Source organism: Chiloscyllium punctatum, chromosome 24, assembly GCF_047496795.1.
Source record: "Chiloscyllium punctatum isolate Juve2018m chromosome 24, sChiPun1.3, whole genome shotgun sequence".
Taxonomy (NCBI): domain Eukaryota; kingdom Metazoa; phylum Chordata; class Chondrichthyes; order Orectolobiformes; family Hemiscylliidae; genus Chiloscyllium; species Chiloscyllium punctatum.
In genome coordinates, this window is record NC_092762.1 from 54,569,476 (window position 1) to 54,590,406 (window position 20,931).

The following is a 20,931-nucleotide window of genomic DNA, read 5'->3' on the forward strand; positions in this document are numbered from 1 at the left end:
CAAAGTGAGTCCCAACTTGCCGAGGGACATAGGTCAGCCTTGCTGCTTGCTGTTGAAACTTTTAGGAATTCTATTTTCAGTCAGGCACAGAGTGTTAAAACAATAGAAAAATAAAACAGTCCAAGTAATGAAAATAGTTAGAGAAACAAATCTTGAGCGATAACAAACGAATACCCTGGAAACCTGAATATATACTGATCAATGGATGGAAAAGACAGATAGAGGTCAGTAGATTCTGACAGGGTTTAATCACTAGACTTCCGTTCTAATGAAAGGTTGTACCTATCAATTTGCTTTTTCTTCAATTAAATGGTCGCCCCAATGGTCATTCAACATAAAGCCATAAACATGCCCCCATTAAAGAGACCACAACTAGTTGATTTAAGAAAAATAAGTTATTCATTTGAAGAAATGAAGTAGATTGTCAAAGTGTACATTGTTATTGCCATCCATGACAATTCGGTCTTTCATCCCTGTGGTGACCACTGTTAGTAGAAGGCCTCCAGTGACTGATTTACAACCACAAATGAATATTGCATAGTAGAAGGCCATTTTGTACATTTTTCATCTTCCCACTCTTTGAACGAGGTAGTCAGTAAGTTCCATTCATCTTCATCTGTAACTGGTACCATTGTTGTAATTCTCTCTTTTTTGTACTCTTTGGCAGGCCCAGGGGTTTTGTGGTGCAGTGAGTAATAGTGTCCCTGCTTCTGACCTGGAAGCTCCGGGTTCAGCTCTTAGGACATGACCTGATGGCCGTGGAAGGTATGTTGAGTCTCAATCTGCTAATCCAGAATTTTGGGAAGTCTACAACCACTACAGACTACAACATGCATGTAAAAGTGCATGTTGCCACAGCAACTTGAACTTTTGAGCGAACTGCAATAGACCATCTCTAACATTTTTACATCATACTTAAAATCTGTCCAGAATCAAACTAATACAAGAGCTGAGGTGTATCCTAATTTTCTTGTTTTTGGATCTATCCATCTATTAACAAAGCCAAGGATTCCACGTGATTTTTAACTAGCCTTCTCAACTTATCCTGCCCCCTTCAAAGATTTGTATATGTACACCACTAGGTCTCTGTATTCCTGCGCCCCCTTTAAAATTGCACCATTTAGTTAATATTGACTTACTTTATTCTTCATATTAAAATATCTGTGTTAAATTGTATCAACCAATTATTGGCTCATTTCACCAGTCTATGTCATTCCTAAAATCTGTCACTATCCAGCTTATTGTTTAATTTAATGTTATGTGTAAAGTATGAAATTATGACCACTATATCCGTGTCCTATTCATATCAGTCAAAAGGAGCAGTGGGTCTAATATCTACCCCTGGAAACAGTTAACCTTTAGCAAATTTCATATGTACACTGCCACTGTTCCTTTATTCCAATGTGCTATAATGATGACTATAGGTCTACTGTGTAATACTTTATCAAATTCCTTTGGAAGATCTGTATATACATCAAAATATATCAACTCTTTCCAAGACAATGGCCTAGATTTTCTGCTTGGTCATACTAGGTTTCTCAGTGAAATTTGCTGGAAATTGGTAAAACCTGTGCTTGTACTTGTTTAGAAAGTAAGACAGTGGGAGTATTCCCTACCCACAAAACTGGCCATTACACAGGTCAACTTTGGAGGTTTCTGCTAAATATGTTTATTTGCAGATTTCAATGAGTCTTTTAAAATTAAGCTGATTACATTGGACACAAGGGCACTGATAAGAATGTTTTAAAAGCTTTTGAATATAACTTTTTCTAATTTGCTCAGAAACTAACTAGCAAATGGTTCTGTACATTTTGTATGGTAATTTTCACTTATTTAAAATCTGGTTACTCACAGATGTGAGTAGAATACCTATCTTTTGTGGATAAAATCATTTTCAACTATATCATTCAACTTCACTAAGTTACCACTCTTTCCAATCTAAAAATAAACAAGTGTTTTTGAGCTGAAATGTGAGAAAAAAGACCCATTTCACCCAAAACAAAAATTACAAGTCACTCTGTTGCCTGCATTTCTGATTTTATTTCAATAATACAGTGTCACAGGCTGCAATTCATCAAAGCCTGTGGCCCCAGCTATATCTTAAGTAAGCAGTGTCAACTTGGCTCAATTGGTAGCACAGTGTTTTGGAACTCTAAAAAGCTTTGAGGAGAAAGTGAGGACTGCAGATGCTGGAGATCAGAGCTGAAAATGTGTTGCTGGAAAAGCGCAGCAGGTCAGGCAGCATCCAAGAAGCAGGAGAATCGACGTTTTGGGCATGAACCCGAAGAAGGGCTCATGCCCGAAACGTCGATTCTCCTGCTCCTTGGATGCTGCCTGACCTGCTGCGCTTTTCCAGTAACACATTTTCAACTCTAAAAAGCTGCATTGCCACATTCAAGTCACACACTACCCTGCTTTACAATCATATTGTCATTCCTTCACTGATACTGGATCAAAATATTGGATCTCCCTTTCTAACAACACTATGTGTACCTATACCAGATGAAGTGCTGCAGTTCAAGAAGTTTACTCACCTTCACCTCTGGGCAACAGAGAAATGTTAGTGAAATTTGTCCTTGTTTCCAATATCAACTGGTGCATTGTAATTGAGTAAAAAGAGCCAAAATGCACCAGAATCACAAGGAATACAATTTGCCATTTTGATTAGAATAACCTCATCACACTTCAGTGCTATGTTAGGGTGAAAATCTGATGAGAGAATTTCAAACATTAAATTTTAGGAAAGATGACCACAAATTTGTGAGGAGACACATTCACTTTGGAGAGAAGAGGAAGTTTTATGATGTGAATGTATTTTGTGAGAGGGGGATGGTGGATAAAATTGAGGTAGAACATGATTGGATATAGGAACTGCAATTTAACAGCATAGGCAACGAGGGAACATAGGGTATCATCAGCATATTTGTAGAAGATAAAGGCGGTGCTAAAGGACACCACTAAATAAAGATGGCAAGAATATGGATAATTTTAGATTAGCGGTAATGTTACTGAACCATTAATCTTTCTAACAATGTCTTGCCTGCCCCAGGGTCACAATCCTCTTTGCAAGTTGGTAACAGCAAGCCATTAGCCTCACCACAACATCACATCTACTTTGCCCAACTCCGGCACCACTTCAGCCCTTCAAACTTTGGAACTTAGGGACACCTATGACTTGCATATTTCTGACAGATTATTTAGCACACAAGTTTAAATGCATCTCATGCACCTCTATCGTATACACCTTATGGCTCCTAGCTTGCTTACTTGGTGGTACTGCCAGTCTCTGTTTACTTTACATTGCTTTTTTAGTGCACACTCACAGACTTCATTACTGATTTACAGCCAGCACCCTTGGTGTGGATCACATTGCTTTCTTAACTCATAGGGTCTTTAGTGCTCAGTTACAGGCTGCCAGCCTTTGTGGCTTGCATTGCCTTTTAGCACAGAGGAAGAGGCAGGCAGTGAAAATTCAATCTATCAGTCACATAGGTGGGCATATTGTTGGGTAGCACCTTGCTATATCAAAATCAGACCTGCAGCGTGGGCCAGTAGTTTACATAGCAAACACAATGGACGTGCTGCAAGGAAATGGAAGTGTGGAAGTCCTTAGTGGGGTGAAGGGGAATTACAGTCAGTCAGGCAAGGGGCCCATCTGTAGAGGGTTGGTCACAGTCAGTCCTATGAAAATCCTATTCTTGCACTTCAGGAAGTGGGCAACTGTTAGTCCCTCAGGTCAAGTGCAAGCAGCCCAGGGAATTTTAGGTTGATCAGTCGGGAAGCTCTTGAGACGTCAGTTGGGGAGAGATAGACCAATTTTAACTCCAGTGAGACAAAGAGAGAGGTTCAATATGGTGAATGTGGATGGAAGTTTACTTAGTGATAATGCGTGCACATTAATGATTGTGAGGTATCCCTAGTGAGTGAACATGAAGTTCAGAGGTCAGAAATTTGGGAGGATGAAATCAGTGAGAACGTGGAAGGAACATGATGAATGTAATATTAAGAGTTGTATTCCATGAATCTTGGTGAGACTTGTGTACAGTGGTAGAGTTAGAGTGAGTGCTGGCCCTATGACTGTTAGGTAGTAGAAAAGAGCTAGTGACACTTATTCTCATGGAGTGCAAAGGATCATTGACCTTCTTTCTACAATGTTGGGAATTCCTTTTCACCTAGAACACAGCATTGACCTGGTTGCAATTCATACCCAATCTGGGTGTACCAGGTAGCAAGGGGTTAGGCTGGAAAAAGGCCATCTCTGACACCTCCATCCCCTTCCTGGACCTCTCCATCTCCATTAATGACGACCGACTTGACACTGACATTTTTTACAAACCCACCGACTCCCATAGCTACCTGGATTACACCTCTTCCCACCCTACCTCTTGCAAAAATGCCATCCCGTATTCCCAATTCCTCCGGCTCCGCCGGATCTGCTCCCAGGAGGACCAGTTCCACCACAGAACACACCAGATGGCCTTCTTCTTTAGAGACTGCAATTTCCCTTCCCACATGGTTAAAGAGGCCCTCCAACGCATCTCATTTACATCCCGCACCTCCGCCCTCAGACCCCACCCCTCCAACCGTAACAAGGACAGAACGCCCCTGGTGCTCACCTTCCACCCTACTAACCTTCGCATAAACCAAATCATCCGCCGACATTTCTGCCGCCTCCAAACAGACCCCACTACCAGGGATATATTTCCCTCCCCACCCCTTTCCGCCTTCCGCAAAGACCGTTCCCTCCGCGACTACCTGGTCAGGTCCACGCACCCAAACAACCCACCCTCCAATCCTGGCACTTTCCCCTGCCACCGCAGGAACTGTAAAACCTGCGCCCATACCTCCTCCCTCACCTCTATCCAAGGCCCTAAAGGAGCCTTCCACATCCATCAAAGTTTTACTTGCACATCCACTAATATCATTTATTGTATCCGTTGCTCCCGATGTGGTCTCCTCTACATTGGGGAGACTGGGCACCTCCTAGCAGAGCGCTTTAGGGAACATCTCCGGGACACCCGCACCAATCAACCGCTCTGCCCCGTGGCCCAACATTTCAACTCCCCCTCCCACTCTGCCGAGGACATGGAGGTCCTGGGCCTCCTTCACCGCCGCTCCCTCACCACCAGACGCCTGGAGGAAGAACGCCTCATCTTCCACCTCAGAACACTTCAACCCCAAGGCAGCAATGTGGACTTCAACAGTTTCCTCATTTCCCCTTCCCCCACCTCACCCTAGTTCTAAACTTCCAGCTTAGTAACTGTCCCCATAACTTGTCCGGACTTGTCCTACCTGCCTATCTTCTTTTCCACCTATCCACTCCACCCTCTCCTCCTTGACCTATCATCTTCATCCCCTCGCCCACTCACCCATTGTACTCTATGCTACTTTCTCCCCACCCCCACCCTCCTCTAGCTTATCTCTCCACGCTTCAGGCTCACTGCCTTTATTCCTGATGAAGGGCTTTTGCCCAAAACGTCGATTTCGAAGCTACTTGAATGCTGCCTGAACTGCTGTGCTCTTCCAGCACCACTAATCCAGAAACTGGAAAAAGAACTGCCCTCTCCTCATCAATTTGGCCACCAACACCTCAGGCCCCTGTTTGTGAAGTGGAGAGCAGCCTTGTATTCGTAATAGCCAGTCAATTACCACAATATGACTGCCAGTATTTGGCTTGCAGCGTCTGAATGATGTGCAACTGAGCTTTAGATATGACATTGCAGACGTAAAAGATGAAAAGGCATGATAATGGCAAATGCTTCCACCTCTCCATCTCTACAATTCCCTGAAAACGGCACCTAAAAGTCCAGTCACATAATTAACCAAAGTGAAGAGCAGAAGGTTTCATGAAAAAAGTCACTGCAAGCCATGGTGACTGCTGCCACTTGACAAAACACTTCAGCTGCATATGAGAAAAATCTGCTCATTCTGTTTCATGACAATGATTTTTTGATGAAAATGTTAGAGAGGTTAACTTGATTTTAACATAACAAATGAACTTGAGGGACATTTTTCAAGTACTTAAAATAAAACATTGATAGCCACTGAGAAATAATTGGTTTGACCTCATCAGAAGAAAACTACCATTTCTGTGTAGCAGAAGTGGCGAAAATAAAGATATTTAGGATGGAGATCTCATGAATTCAATCCTAGCATTTCCTGAAAGCACAAAAATATACAGCAAAACTGTATCATAGTAAATGTCCTGACAAAATATGATCAAATAACCTAATCAAGGAATTGAAACCCAGGAAGTATTTCAGACAATAGTGGTCATAGATGTGGGTGTTTGCCGAGCTGGGATGTTGATTTGTGAATGTTTCGTCCCTGTCCATTGTGGTCTATTGTGCATTTCAATATTTCAGTAAAAATGCTGTCTTGATGAGAACATCGCAGTTAAAATTAAGCATTGTCTTTTGCTGACCTGATTTTGAGCATGTCATGTTTCGATTGACTTGATCGCTTTTGCAACAGAATAGAAAAATATCAATCAGCATTCCAGTCCGTCACTACTTATCAATTCCTTCTAAAAAGTGCATTTGTGTGAATGTTCGATGAGGATGGTTGCACTTTACTTCTGTTGCTACACCGTGTGAATATGTCCTAAAAGTAAACGTCCAAAGTTACATCAGAGGAATTATTACTCTACTTAGACAGTGAAGCGCCGACAGTTTTGTTGGAATTGTAAACCAGAAATTTAGCCCTTTCAAGAGACGAAGATTTGAACAATATAGCAAATTGTGTGTGAAATTATTTGTTAGCTGACATGCTGTACTATTGAAGAAAATAAGTAGATTTTATTATCTAAGGAACAGAGATTTGCAAACAAAACTAAAAATCAAATGAATCAGACTGAACAATATGAATAGTGCATAAAAGCAAAACAATGCAGATGTTGAGATCTGAAATGTAAACAGAAAGTTCTGGAAGTTCAGAAGATCTGGCAGCATCTATACTCTGAAGAAAAGTCATACTGGACTCAAAATATTAATGTAAGTAGAATACTCTGTTTATTTGATGATTATTATGTTTCACTTAGCATGTTTATATAAAATTTGGACTAATAAGTCATTAATGGCATTGGACCAGAGAAGATATGAGCAGAAGCAAGCCTTTGGTCGATCAGAACTGTTCTCCTATATTCAATGAGATCTGATAATCCTTAACTCCACTTACCTACGATTTCCGCCATAACCCTTGGTTCCTTATTGATCAAAAATCTGGCTATCTCAGCCATGAATATTCTGAATGACCTAACCTCAGCAGCTTTCTATGATAAAGAGGTTCACAGATTGACTGCCTTCTGAGAGAAAGAAACGCCTCCTCATCCCTGTCTTAACTTGATGACTGCTCACTCTGAGATTATTCCCACTGGTTCTAGAATGGGAAACAATCTCTCAGGCCCCCTAAGAATCTTATAGTTGTTCAAAAAGGTCATTTTTTATTCTTCTGAATTTCAGTGAGTACAGGTCAAACAATTCAACCTTTCCTTGTGATCAAATCCCCCCCAAACAGAGGATCAACCTAGTGAACCTTCTCTGGACTGCATCCAATGCCAGTAGATAAATGGACCAAAGCTATTCACAGTATTCTAGATATGGCTTTGTGTAGTTTTAACAAAACTTTCCTATTTTCCTATTCCATTTCCTTTAAAATAAAGACCAACATTCCACTTGCTTTCTCTATTAACTGCTTTCAACTTCTATGCTAGCTTTTAGTAATTCATTCACAAGGATGCCCAAGTCCCTCTATGCTGCAACGTTTTGCAGTCTTTCCATTTAAATAATAATCAGCTCCTCTGTTCTTCCTGCCAACGTGCATAACCTCACATTCAATGTTTGCATAAAGATTTGTAGCTTGGTTGCTGGAATTCGTAGTTGTGGGTATGTTCGCTGAACTGGGAAGTTGATTTGCAGAAGTTTTGTTCCCTGTCTAGGTGACATCTTCAATGCTTTAGAGCCTCCTGTGAAGCGCTGCTGTATTGCGTCTTCTGAAATTTATTTGGTTCCGTTCCTGCTGCTTCCGATTGCCGGTTCCGGTCATTCGTTGCAGTGGTTGGTATATTGGGTCTAAGTCAATGTGCTCATTGATAGAGTCTATGGATGAGTGCCATGCTTCTAGAAATTCTGTGACTGTCCTCTGTTTAGCTTGTCCTATTATCGTTCTGTTGTCCCAATTGAATTTGTGGCCCCCGTTGTCTGTGTGTGTGACCACTAGGGATAGCTGGTCGTGACATTTAGTGGCTCGTAAGTGTTCGTGGATGTGGATTGCTGGTTATCTGCCTGTTTGTGCTAAGTAGTGTTTAGTGTAGTCTTTGCATGGAATCTGTAAATTACTTTGATCTTTGATGTGCCATGACCTAACTCACTTTTCGCATCAGAGAGCGGCGGGAGCTGGGCGGAAGTGAAGGCAGAGCGCAAGGCCAGTCGGGAAGGTAAGTGATTGTTATTTAAGAACTTACCTCGACGCCAACGGTCTTTTCACATCAGAGAGCGGCGGGAGCTGGGCGGAAGTGAAGGCAGAGTGCAAAGCCAGTCGGGAAGGTAAGTGATTGTGCTTTGAGTGGGTGTGTTCTAGACCCCAGGTCCTACAAAGTAGGGCCTCCCTCCCTCCTTCCTCCTCTAACCTAAATTAAAAGTCCACAGACTTGCCCCAAAAAGAGGGTCCAAGGAAGTTCCTGTGGATTGAAGAGTGATGCTTTAGCTCAGGAGTCTTTGACAAGGAGGTTGAGTGAAGTGATTACGCCACAGTTGAAGAGGGTGAAGACATGACTGCCAAGCTGGTTCAGTGTGCTACGTGCTTGATGTGGGAGGTCAATGACTCTGGTGTGTCTGGCTCATATAAGTGTGGAAAGTGTGTGCACGTTCAGCTATTGACAGAGCATATTGTAGCACTGATGAAAGAACTCTAGGATCTTAGGTTCATCCGAGAGAACGAGATCTTTCTGGACAAGACCTTCAGCGATGTTATTACACTAATCGTACCAGAAGAGAGCAGAAGAGAGCAGACGATGAGGAAGGCAAAGAGGAGACAGGTGCAAGAGACCCCAAGGGAAGTACCTGTCAGGAACAAGTTGAATCTTTTGGAAACAGTAGTGACAGATGACACTGCCATTCCGCGAGGCGGCCAGGTCTGTCAATCAAAAGTTGGCGTGGAGACACAGCGGAAGAGTCGGACATTGCACAGAGCTGTGGTAATAGGGGACTCCATAGTGAGAGGAACTGACCGGGGTTTTTGTGGCAGCAGGCGGGACTTAAGAATGGTGTGTTGCCTTCCTGGTGCCAGGGTTAAAGACATCACAGACAGAGTGCAGAAAATCATCAAGGACGAAGGTGAAGAGCCAGAGGTGGTGGTACATGTCGGCACAAATGATGTCGAGAAGAAGAGGAGGAACATACTACAGCGGGACTTCGGAGAACTAGGAAGAAGGCTGAAAAGCAGGACGTCCAAGGTGGTTATCTCCAGTTCCTCGGGCTGGTGAGGCCAGAAACAGGGAGATAATGGACTTGAATGTGTGGCTGGGGAACTGGTGCAGGAAGCAAGGATTTAAATTCTTGGATCACTGGGGTATGTTTTGTGGTAAGCATAAATTCTACAAGAGAGATGGTTTGCACCTGAATAGGTTAAGGACCAGCATTCTGGCAGGCAGGTTTGCTACTGCAGCACAGCTACGTTTAAACTAAGTAGCGGGGGGGAGGGGACAAACTGGATGTTTAAGAAGAAAATTGGAGGGAAAGTTAGTACAAGGGAAGTCAAGAAAGACAACTGTATCAATGAGGCAGAAAACTCCGAAAGGGATCATGCTGTAAGGTTGAGTGAAATAGGAATTGATGGGAAGGGTGAGGTCCGTAACAAATTAAAAATACTATACATGAATGCACGAAGAATTAGAAATAAGATGGATGAGCTTGAGGCTCTATTGGAAATTGGCAGCTACGATATTGTGGGGATAACTGAGACGTGGCTTCAAGTGGACAGGGCCTGGGAAATGAATATTCAAGGCTACACGTGCTATCGTAAGGACAGACTGATAGGCAGAGGGGGTGGGGTGGCCATGTTGGTAAGGGATGATAATCAGTCCCTTGCGCGGAGGCTCCTAGAATCAGGGGATGTAGAGTCAGTGTGGATAGAGCTGAGAAATACTAAGGATAAAAAGACCCTCTTGGGAGTTATCTACAGGCCCCCAAACAGTAGTCTGGATGTCGGATGTAAGTTAAATCAGGAGCTAAATTGGCCTGTCGCAAAGATGTTACTACAGTTGTTATGGGGGATTTCAACATGCAGGTAGATTGGGAGAATCAGGATGGTATTGGACTCAAGAAAGAGACTTTTTGGAGTGCCTCAGAGATGGATTCTTAGAACAGCTGATGCTGGAGCCGACCAGGGAGAAGGCAATTCTGGATCTGGTATTGTGCAACGAACCAGAATTGGTCAGGGACCTTGAAGTGAAGGAGCCATTAGGAAGTAGCGACCATAATACAATAAGCTTCAATCTGCAATTTGAGAGGGAGAGGGTACAATAGGAAGTGATAGTATTTCTGTTGAATAAAGGGAGCTATGGAGCTATGAGGGAGGAGCTGGCCAAAATTCAATGGTGCAATACCTTAGTAGGGATGACAGTAGAGGAACAATGGCAGATATTTCTGGGTATAATGCAGAAGTTGCAGGATCAGTTCATTCCTAAAAGGAAGAAAGATCCTCGGAGGAGGCATGGCTGGCCATGGCTGACGAGGGAAGTTAAGAAACATATAAAGTTAAAAGAGAAAAAGTATAACATAGCAAAGATAAGTGGGAAAACGGAGGACTGGGAAGCTTTTAAAGAACAACAGAGAATTACTAAGAAGGAAATACGCAGAGAAAAAATGAGGTACAAAGGTAAACTGGCCAATAATATAAAGGAGGATAGTAAAAGTTTTTTTTAGGTATGTGAAAGGCAAAAAAATGATTAAGACTAAAATTGTGCCCTTGAAGACAGAAACAGGGGAATATATTACGGGGAACAAAGAAATGGCAGAAGAATTGAATTGGTACTTCAGATCTGTGTTCATTGGGGAAGACACAAGCAATCTCCCTGAGGTAACAGTGGCTGAAGGACCTGAACTTAAGAGAATTTATATTTGCCAGGAATTGGTGTTGGAGAGACTGTTAGGTCTGAAGATTGATAAGTCCCCGGGGCCTGATGGTCTACATCCCAGGGTACTGAAGGAGGTGGCTCGAGAAATCGTGGATGCATTGGCGATTATTTTCCAGAGTTCGATAGATTCGGGATCAGTTCCTGCGGATTGGAGGGTGGCTAATGTTGTACCACTTTTTAAGAAAGGTGGGAGAGAGAAAACAGGAAATTATAGACCTGTTAGTCTTACCTCAGTGGTGGGAAAGCTACTGGAGTCTATTATAAAGGATGAAATTACGACACATCTGGATAATAGTAACAGGATAGGTCAGAGTCAGCGTGGATTTATGAAGGGGAAATCATGCTTGACTAATCTTCTGGAATTTTTTGAGGATGTAACTCTGAAGATGGACAAGGGAGATCCAGTAGATGTAGTGAACCTGGACTTTCAGAAAGCTTTTGATAAAGTCCCACATAGGAGGTTAGTCAGCAAAATGAGGGTGCGTGGTATTGGGGGCAAAGTACTAACTTGGATTGAACGTTGTTTGGCTGTTAGGAAACAAAGAGTAGTGATAAACGGCTCCATTTTGGAATGGGAGGCAGTGACCAGTGGGGTACCGCAGGGATCAGTAGTGGGACCGCAGCTTTTTACAATATATGTTAATTATATAGAAGATGGTATTAGCAATAACATTAGCAAATTTGCTGATGATACTAAGCTGGGTGGCAGAGTGAAATGTGATGAGGATGTTAGGAGATTATAGGGTGACCTGGACAAGTTAGGTGAGCGGTCAGATGCATGGCAGGTGCAGTTTAAAGTGGATAAATGTATGGTTATCCACTTTGGTGGCAAGAACAGGAAGGCAGATTACTACCTAAATGGAATCAATCTAGGTAAAGGGGCAGTACAGAGAGATCTGGGTGTTCTTGTACACCAGTCAATGAAGGTAAGCATGCAGGTACAGCAGGTAGTGAAGAAGGCTAATAGCATGCTGGCCTTCATAACAGGAGGGATTGAGTATAGAAGCAAAGAGGTTCTTCTGCAGCTGTACAGGGCCCTGGTGAGACCACACCTGGAGTACTGTGTGCAGTTCTGGTCTCCAAATTTGAGGAAAGACATTCTGGCTATTGAGGGAGTGCAGCGTAGGTTCACGAGGTCAATTCCTGGAATGGCGGGATTACCTTACACTGAAAGACTGGAGTGACTGGGCTTGTATACCCTTAAGTTCAGAAGACTGAGAGGGGATCTGATCAAGACATATAAGATTATTAAAGGATTGGACACTCTGGAGGCAGGAAACATGTTTCCGCTGATGGGTGAGTGCCGAACCAGAGGACACAGCTTAAAAATATTGAGGCCCAGTCTCTGGATTCATTTAAGAAAGAGTTGGATAGAGCTCTCAAGGATTGTGGAATCAAGGGTTATGGAGATAAGGCAGGAACAGGATACTGATTAAGGATGATCAGCCATGATCATATTGAATGGTAGTGCAGGCTCGAAGGGCAGAATGGCCTATTCCTGCACCTATTGTCTATTGTCTATTGTCACTAGTCAAGCTACCTTACATAAGAAACGTCTCAGAACTAACAGCCAGACTTCTCCTACCACTCAGATTCATGACAGCCCATAAACCAACAGCCACACTCAGACAACAGCTCACCAGAACAAAAGACCCTATATCCATCATGTGCAAGACCAACATTGTAATTTACAAGATTCCATGCAAAGACTGCACGACACACTATTTAGGGCAAATAGGCAGACGTCTAGCAATCCACATCCACGAACACCAACTAGCCACTAAATGCCACAATCTGTTATCCCTAGTAGCCATACACACAAATGACAAGGACCACAAATTCAACTACAACAACACAACAATAATAGGACAAGCTAAATAGAGTACAGCCAGAGACTTTCTAGAAGCATGGCACTCATCCATGGATTCCATCAGTAAACCCACTGACCTAGATTCAATATACCAACCACTGCAATGAACAATCGGAACCAGCAACTGGAAGCAGCAGGAACAGAACCAAGTAAATTCCAAGACACATACAATAGTGCTTCACAGGAGGCTCCAAAGCACTGAAGATTTCACCTACACAGGGGACGAAACTTATCCAAATCAACTTCCCAGCTCAGTGAATATACCCACAACCACGATAACTTCACATTTTCCCACATTATATTCCACCTGCCAAGTTTATGCCCACTGACTTAACCTGTCTGTATCTGTTTGTCCTCTTTGTGTCATTTTCACCACTTGCCTTCCCACTTATTTTTGTGTAATTTACAAACTTGCCTATAGCACATTTACTTCCCTCAGCCAAATTATTCATATGTGTTGGAAATAACTGTGACACTGATCCCAGTGACACCCTACTAATTTCAGGTTGTCATCCTGAAAATGCCATCTTTATCCCAAGATTCTGTCTTCTATTAGTCGTCCAGTCCTCTATCCATGTTAATATACTACCACAGACACTGGGCTCTTATATTATTAATTAGCATTATGTATGGTACCTAATCATATGCCTTGGAAATCCAAATATATAAAATCCAGCTTATAACCTCTTCAAATAATTTAAATAAAGATGCCCATCATGAAGCCATGCTGAGTTTGCTTGATTATGTTATGGATGTCTAAATGCACTCCGATTACATCCTGTCTAACAGACTTTAACATTTCCCTAACAATGGATGTTAAGCTAACTGGTGTATAGATTCATTACCTTTTCTTTTGTCTAACTTTTTGAATAAGGGTTGTACATTGGCAGTTTTTCAATCACCGAGGATTATTCCAAAACCTAAGGATTCTCGTAATCTTACTATCAGTGCATCCAATCTTTGTAGCTATTTCCTTTTGTATCCTAGGCTGCAACCCTTATTCAAAAAGTTAGACAGCATTCCCCAGGACCTTAAGATTAAGTGTGTAAGTCCTGCTCTGAGTTGTTTTTCCAAAATGCAGCATCTCGCATTTACCTAAATTAAACTCCATCTGTCACTTCTCAGCCCATTGGCCCATCTGATCAAGATCCCACTGTACCGTGAGGTAACCTTCTTTGCTGTCCACTACACCTCAAATACCTCCTATGTTTATATTCAAATCATTTATATAAATGACAAAAAGCATACCACTGGTCACAAGCCTTCTGTCTGAAAAGCAACCCTCTGCCACTACCCTCTTTCTTACTCCAAAGCCACAAAATAAAATAAAAATACTTATTACAGTTGCAAAGATGATGAATAAAATACAGTAATACCCCCATATCCACGGGGAATATGTTCTAAGACCTACCGCAAAAGCCCGAAACTGTGGATAGTAGCAAACTCATTCAATGAAATGGGAAACTTACCTTCCTGGCAGACCTTTGGTCCTTGGTTCGGGAAGGTTCCCTGTAATACGTTCAGGCCACGGTAAACCGCGGATAATTTAAACCACTGAAACCGGACCTGCAGATATGGAGGTCGCCGTTTACCTTATCTATAAAAGGTAAAGTTACCACAATCCCATACAGCTGCTCATTTAATAGAGGTAGACAGCTGGTGATGAACTTAACCTGAGGGTCACCATGCCTGAGGCAATATGTGGGTTGAGAAGTTGGGACAGGAATTGAACCCATACTGTTGTTGTCACTCTGTACCATAAACCAGATGTCCAGCCAACTGAGCTAAAACGCCAACCCACATGACGCACTCTGATGGTTGCCATGTTTGGATCCCAACTGAATGGTATAAGTAACTGGATGGACAAGTAGGGTACTGATTTGTTAATTATAACATCAGTGGTTTTTGATGTTGAACTAGTGAGCCCATGCAAGTAAGCACATTGATCAATAAGAATACAATCACTCTGACCCTGGTGCTGACCTGTATTGGTAAGCATGTCTGCAATGTCCTCTGGTCTGTGTTTTCCAGGTACTTTGGAAATTGCTTCGAGGGAAAATTTCAAGATGAATTGCATTCATTCCAAATTCAACTGGAAGCCCTATATGTCTCATTTGCCATCCACAAGAAATAAAATCTTGAGCGATATTTCATGAAAATGCACAGTGGCTGAGCCAAATGTTATTCACTTGGATTAACCAAACAAAATGGTGCAGGAGCTAAAGACCAAGACAGAAAAATATAGTAACACATTTGCAAAATGGGTGAAAACATTAGATAGCTAAACCACTACCACTGCATTATTATTATTAATTTTAATCAAAGCATTGAAAGTTACAATGAAAGCTTATCATCCAACTGTCAAACAAATTTCCCAAATAAATTAAGCAGCAGAAACCATATGAGCTTTTCTTTTGATTTAAGGAAGATGTTAATGTTCTAAATTAAGTACCTTGTTTAATAGTGTTAAACATTAATTAACATTCTACTTATGGGAAAGCTTCCTTCAATTACTAATTTGTAGTCAAAATATATTAAAAATGTCATTTTTCATTGATACTACCACATTCATGAATGTTCGTAAAACTTTTTCATAGAAATCCATCTGTTTTGTTAAGCGTTATTATTGACTAATTGAGTAAGATATTGCATTTTTGACTCTTTTTCTTTTTAAAAATGGTTCTTCTTATCATTAAAGATTGTAGTTCCTTGCTCTAGATTGACACTTCTGTGCAGTGCTGCAGTGTGGAATTTCTATTCCTAAAATGAGATATGGAGGTGGTTAAACTTAATTTGTCTATTCAAGTGAATTTCAAAGATCACATTGCACTAATAGAAGAGTAGTATTGTGGCAATCATGTATTGCAATTCACTCTAATTTTGCAATGAGGTAGCTCTTTCCTATCCAATACTCGCAACACTTTGCTATGAGCACAGGGTATTAAAGTCCTATACAGCTCCTTTAATGGACTGTGATTTCCCACCTTGAAATACAATATCTTCCCCAAACAGGCTCTTTAAAATTCTAAATGCTATTTTAGTTGTTTATTTATGTACTAAGTGAAGTACTGTTGTCTTTTGATAGCTGCTGCAACCTTTCAGAAGTTAGAACAAGGTGTCCCCACAAACATATTATTTGCAAAGGATTTTCCACTTAGAAATGTTTGAAGACCATTAATTTGGGCTCACACCGAAACAACGGTCACCAAGGGAAATTACAGAGCCATCACTCTTATCCAGTTCAAAATCATGCAGCATTTTATTTTACAAATCCTGAGCTGATGCATGACAGGGGTCTGAGTGTTTGCAAATACAGAACTGCTCTGCTGCTCAGTTTAAAAAGTGCATTTTTTCTAATCAAGAATAGCAGTAATTCTCCCAGTCCACACTCTCCCCTCCCCCCCTCCCCTCCCCTCCTCTCCCCTCCCCCCACCTCCCCTCCCCCCCTCCCCTCCCCTCCCCCCCTCCCCTCCCCTCCCCCCCCTCTCCCCCCCCTCTCCCCTCCCCCCCTCCCCTCCCCTCCCCCCCTCTCCCCCCCCTCTCCCCTCCCCCCCCTCCCCTCCCCCCCCTCCCCTCCCCCCCCCCTCCCCTCCCCTCCCCTCCCCTCCCCTCCTCACCCCCCCTCCCCCCCTCCCCCCCCCTCCCCTCCCCCCCTCCTCTCCCCCCCCTCCTCCCCCCCCTCCCCTCCCCCCCCTCCTCCCCCCCCTCCCCTTCCCCCCCCCTCTCCCCCTCCCCTCCCCCTCCCCTCCCCCCCTCCCCTCCCCCCCTCCCCTCCCCCTCCCCTCCTCCCCCCCTCCCCCTCCCCTCCCCTCCCCCCCTCCCCTCCCCCCCTCCCCCTCCCCTCCTCCCCCTCCCCTCCCCTCCCCCCCTCCCCTCCCCCCTCCCCCTCCCCTCCTCCCCCCCTCCCCCTCCCCTCCCCTCCCCTCCCCCCCTCCCCTCCCCTCCCCTCCCCCCACCCCTCCTCCCCCCACCCCTCCTCCCCCCCCTCACCCCTCCTCCCCCCCTCCCCTCCCTCCCCTCCTCCCCTCCCCTCCCCCCTCCCCTCCCCCTCCCCTCCCCTCCCCCCCCCTCCTCCCCCCCCCTCCTCCCCCCCCCCTCCTCCCCTCCCCCACCTCCTCCCTCCCCCCCTCCCCTCCCCCCCCTCCCCTCCCCTCCCCTCCCTCCCCTCCCCTCCCCTCCCCCCCCTCCCCTCCCCTCCCCCCACTCCCCTCCCCTCCCCCCACCTCCTCCCCCCCCTCCCCTCCCCTCCCCCCACCTCCTCCCCCTCCTCCCCTCCCCTCCCCTCCTCCCCCCCCTCCCCTCCTCCCCTCCCCTCCCCTCCTCCCCCCCCTCCCCTCCCCTCCTCCCCTCCCCTCCCCTCCTCCCCTCCACTCCCCTCCTCCCCTCCACTCCCCTCCTCCCCTCCACTCCCCTCCTCCCCTCCACTCCCCTCCTCCCCTCCACTCCCCTTCCCCAATGCACTCATTACATGGCAAGATGGTCTCCCAACTTCATCCTTTTTGCAAAATAGCAGACAGTTGCCAAAGCTCAGTGCAACAGCACCAGAGAGAAGAAAAATTGATAGTGGGGAGTTGTCTTGTCAGTTAGTGCTTAGTTGGTATCACTGTGGCCTCTGAACCGTAAGGTTTTGGGTTTCACTTAAGAGCTTGTATACTTGAAAAAGAAAAGGCTGATACTACAATATAATACCGAGGAAGCACTATAGTTTTGGAGATGCTGACTCCCCAATTAAATATTAAACTGAGATCCAATCTGTCTTTTTAAGTGAATGTGGAACATCGCAGGGCATCATTTTAATGAAGTGCAGAGGGGTTATCCCTATTTGTCCCTGAAACCATAATCACAAAAAAATTATAATATTTGATCATTATCCTCTTGTTAACCACATTCAACATTGTGGGCAAAATATGGATGTTGGGCTATGGTGTTGAGACAACCAAAAGCTTATTTATCTCCCAAATTATAATTAATCTACTACACTTGCAAAAGTGTATTACATGACAGTTCAAATTTAGGCAGGACATGCAAAATTTAATTTAATTTAATTCGGATCAATTTCCATCCACACTTCTGCAAAAGTGTCTGTACAACAACCATAGGTTCATTCTCGCAAAGCCAAATCAGGCAGCCCTTTTGTACGCACCACAGAAACCTGCTGCCTGACGTCAGATGATAGATGGTCCGCGCCGCGAATCGGACGCCGTGGTTGGTGCGGCGCGGGCAGCGGGGGCCAATCAGTGGCGGCTTAAGGCGGGATTTCTGACAGCAGGTTCGTTTTCCATCACCCCCCCCCCCCCTCCACCCCACGGGTTCTGTGCAGTATTCGAAAGAGTCAGTGTCGGGCTGAACTGAGGCCGGGGCCTGTTGTGTGTGAAAACACGATTGACTGAGTCGGATCACATCAGCCAGAAAATGCCTCATAGTTTCAAGGCTGGAGACCTGGTTTTTGCCAAGATGAAGGGTTATCCCCACTGGCCGGCTCGGGTGAGTATGCCGCTGTCCCCCGATATGCTTTGGCGGGAGAGAGAGTCTGACGGGGAGTGGGGAGGAAAAAAAATTAAACAGCGCTGTCGAAATTCCTTGTACTCCAAATACTGTACTGCAACCGAGGTGCGATGGTGAAAACCTCTCTCATTTGCATTTTTTCCTCTTGTGGTTAATTCTTTTGTTTCTCTTGATTATTAATGAAGAAGTCAAAGGGTCTTTGGTGTCTTGCAGTTCTTCATGAGAACTTTATATTTTTAAGCAGATATCCAGTCGGCTTTTATAGGGTCAGATTGCGGCTGAAAGTTTTTTTTGTTGGGGGGAACGGATGTGTGTTGTGCAGTGGATTTTTCTGGAGGCACTGGTTCTGCGCATGTCTGGTTGGCTGCGATGCGTTGTGGGGTTTGTAGTCCAAGTCATTGAGGTTGGAAGTAACGTTACGTGTGTGGTGTGTACTAATGGACTACAAGTCCCAGCATGCAGTGCGTTGAGACTGCTCCTCCCTTTCTTACATACCAACAACCTTTCTCCAACATATCCCCAGTGTACCATTATCATCACCTACCAGGTTACCTGGATAAAATGTGCAATTAAATGCTCTTGATATATGCTCTTGAATTCTACTAAAGTCATTAAGCGTGGGTGGTCACCTAACAACTTTACACTGTAATATAACACACATAGTTCAGCCTTCTGTCTCAGTTGCATTCTCAACTTGTCAACTGTGGTTTCAAGCTCCAGTCCAGAAATTTGTGTTATTTATGCTATGAAGTTTGGCTACAGAGCCAGATCTCATTGAGGATCCTAAAAGAAGTAGCTACAGAGATAGTGGATGCATTGATTGCAATTTTCAAAAAATTCTTGAAGTATGGAGAAATGCTGGAGGAATGAAAAAACACGAATGTGACATCTTATTTAAAAAGGGAGGAAGGCAAAAAGTGGATAATTATCTCTGCCTGTTAGCTGAACAACTATTGTTGGAAAAATGAACTGGTGCTTGACAATTGCTCCTTCATCAAGTGGAAGGAGCAGTGCTTTGGAAGCTTGTGATTTCAAATAAACCTGTAGGACTATAATGTGGTGTCGTATGACTTCTGACCCAATTACATTGTGACTGATCTGCCCTCAACTCCACTTTCATGCCTTGACTCCATATCCCTTGGTACCATTTTACCTCTTGAATATGTTTATGTCTCTGTCATGAAACATTCATTGCCTGAGTGTTTACAGCCTTTTGGTAAAATAGTCCAAACTACTGCATTAATTTGAGATTGTTCTGCATTTAAAGTGCTATAGAACACTCTTGAGGTTGTGAGATGCCAATATATTAATACAGGTCTCTTTGTTTTCCATGAAGCTGCTCTAATTACCTTTCTATAATAAATGTGACTATAACTCATTTGTTGAGAAACATTGGGATGTCTAGATGTGATTAAAATAAAATATTGCAATTATAATGTCTTTCAAAGGATCAAAATGACTCGCTGTTTCTCAAAAGTATTTAGTAGATTGCTGTGTGATGTAGGAAATGCAGCAGCTAATTTGATCATACAAGGTCCAAACAAGTAGCAGTACAACAATGTTTTAACTATATTGGTGTGAGGAATAAATATTTGCTGGGCATTGGAGGAAAAATGTTGCTCTTCATTGAATCATGCCTCTGGATCATTAGTGCTCCCCTAAAAAGGCAGAAGCTTGGGAGGTAGACATGATCTTCAGTTTAAAGACTTATTGGAAGGGTGGCACTTCTAACTATGCAGTATTATCCCTGTATTGTAAGGCAAGTGTCAGACTAACTTGTGCTAAAATCTCTAGAGTGCAATTTTAACTCTCCTCTGCCTGTAAGTCATAACTGACACCTAATAAATGAAATAAAAGTGGAAAGTACTGGAGAAGCGCAGTGGATCTGGCAGCATCTGTAAAGAGAAACAAAGTTAATGTTTTGAGATATTTCTCCTTTGGAACCTGAAATTTGATCTGCAGTATCATCAGTAGTTTGCTTTCATCTATGAAATTAGTTGTTCCAAAGATGCTCGTTCTTTTATGTGCAAACATTTAAGAAAAACTTGATATTTTGCCTGAACTTTTATTCTGCTTTACTTTTCAAAATGTTAATGTTCTCTTTTATTCTGTCATTTGGAAGCTGATGCATAGTTCACTTTTCTGGCACAGCCCATTTGACATTGTAAATGCCTTGACATTTTGGAACATGATTCTTGGTAAACTTTCAGGATATGTACAGTGTGGAGCACTATTATTTTCTGAATAATTCCTCAATAGAGGCAGGAAAATCAAGAAGTTAAAGACATAGTGGTTTAAGAATTTGGGTTTTGTAGATTGATTAAAGCTAGAGAATCAAATAACTATAAACCAAGTGCTGAAATTGTTCTAACACGCAGTACACTTTTGGTTTCTAATTTCTTATAAAAAATATGAGGTAGTG

The 20,931-nt window shown here is 43.4% G+C and overlaps 1 protein-coding gene and 1 long non-coding RNA gene across 4 annotated transcripts in view; both read left to right on the forward strand.

The window, feature by feature from the left end:
- Positions 1–24: 24 nt before the first annotated feature.
- Positions 25–15,433, forward strand: LOC140494392 (uncharacterized). Its single transcript, XR_011963945.1, has 3 exons — positions 25–224; positions 668–765; positions 15,036–15,433. It is a non-coding gene; the product is annotated as an uncharacterized lncRNA (long non-coding RNA).
- A 2,873-nt stretch (positions 15,434–18,306) lies between these two features.
- Positions 18,307–20,931, forward strand: part of hdgfl2 (HDGF like 2) — a 57,090-nt gene continuing 54,465 nt past the window's right edge. For all 3 annotated transcript variants that reach the window (XM_072593851.1, XM_072593853.1, XM_072593852.1), the window contains exon 1: positions 18,307–18,488. In XM_072593851.1, coding sequence (XP_072449952.1) covers positions 18,417–18,488 — 72 coding nt within the window. In that variant the 5' untranslated portion in view covers positions 18,307–18,416. The remainder of the gene's footprint in view (positions 18,489–20,931) is intronic.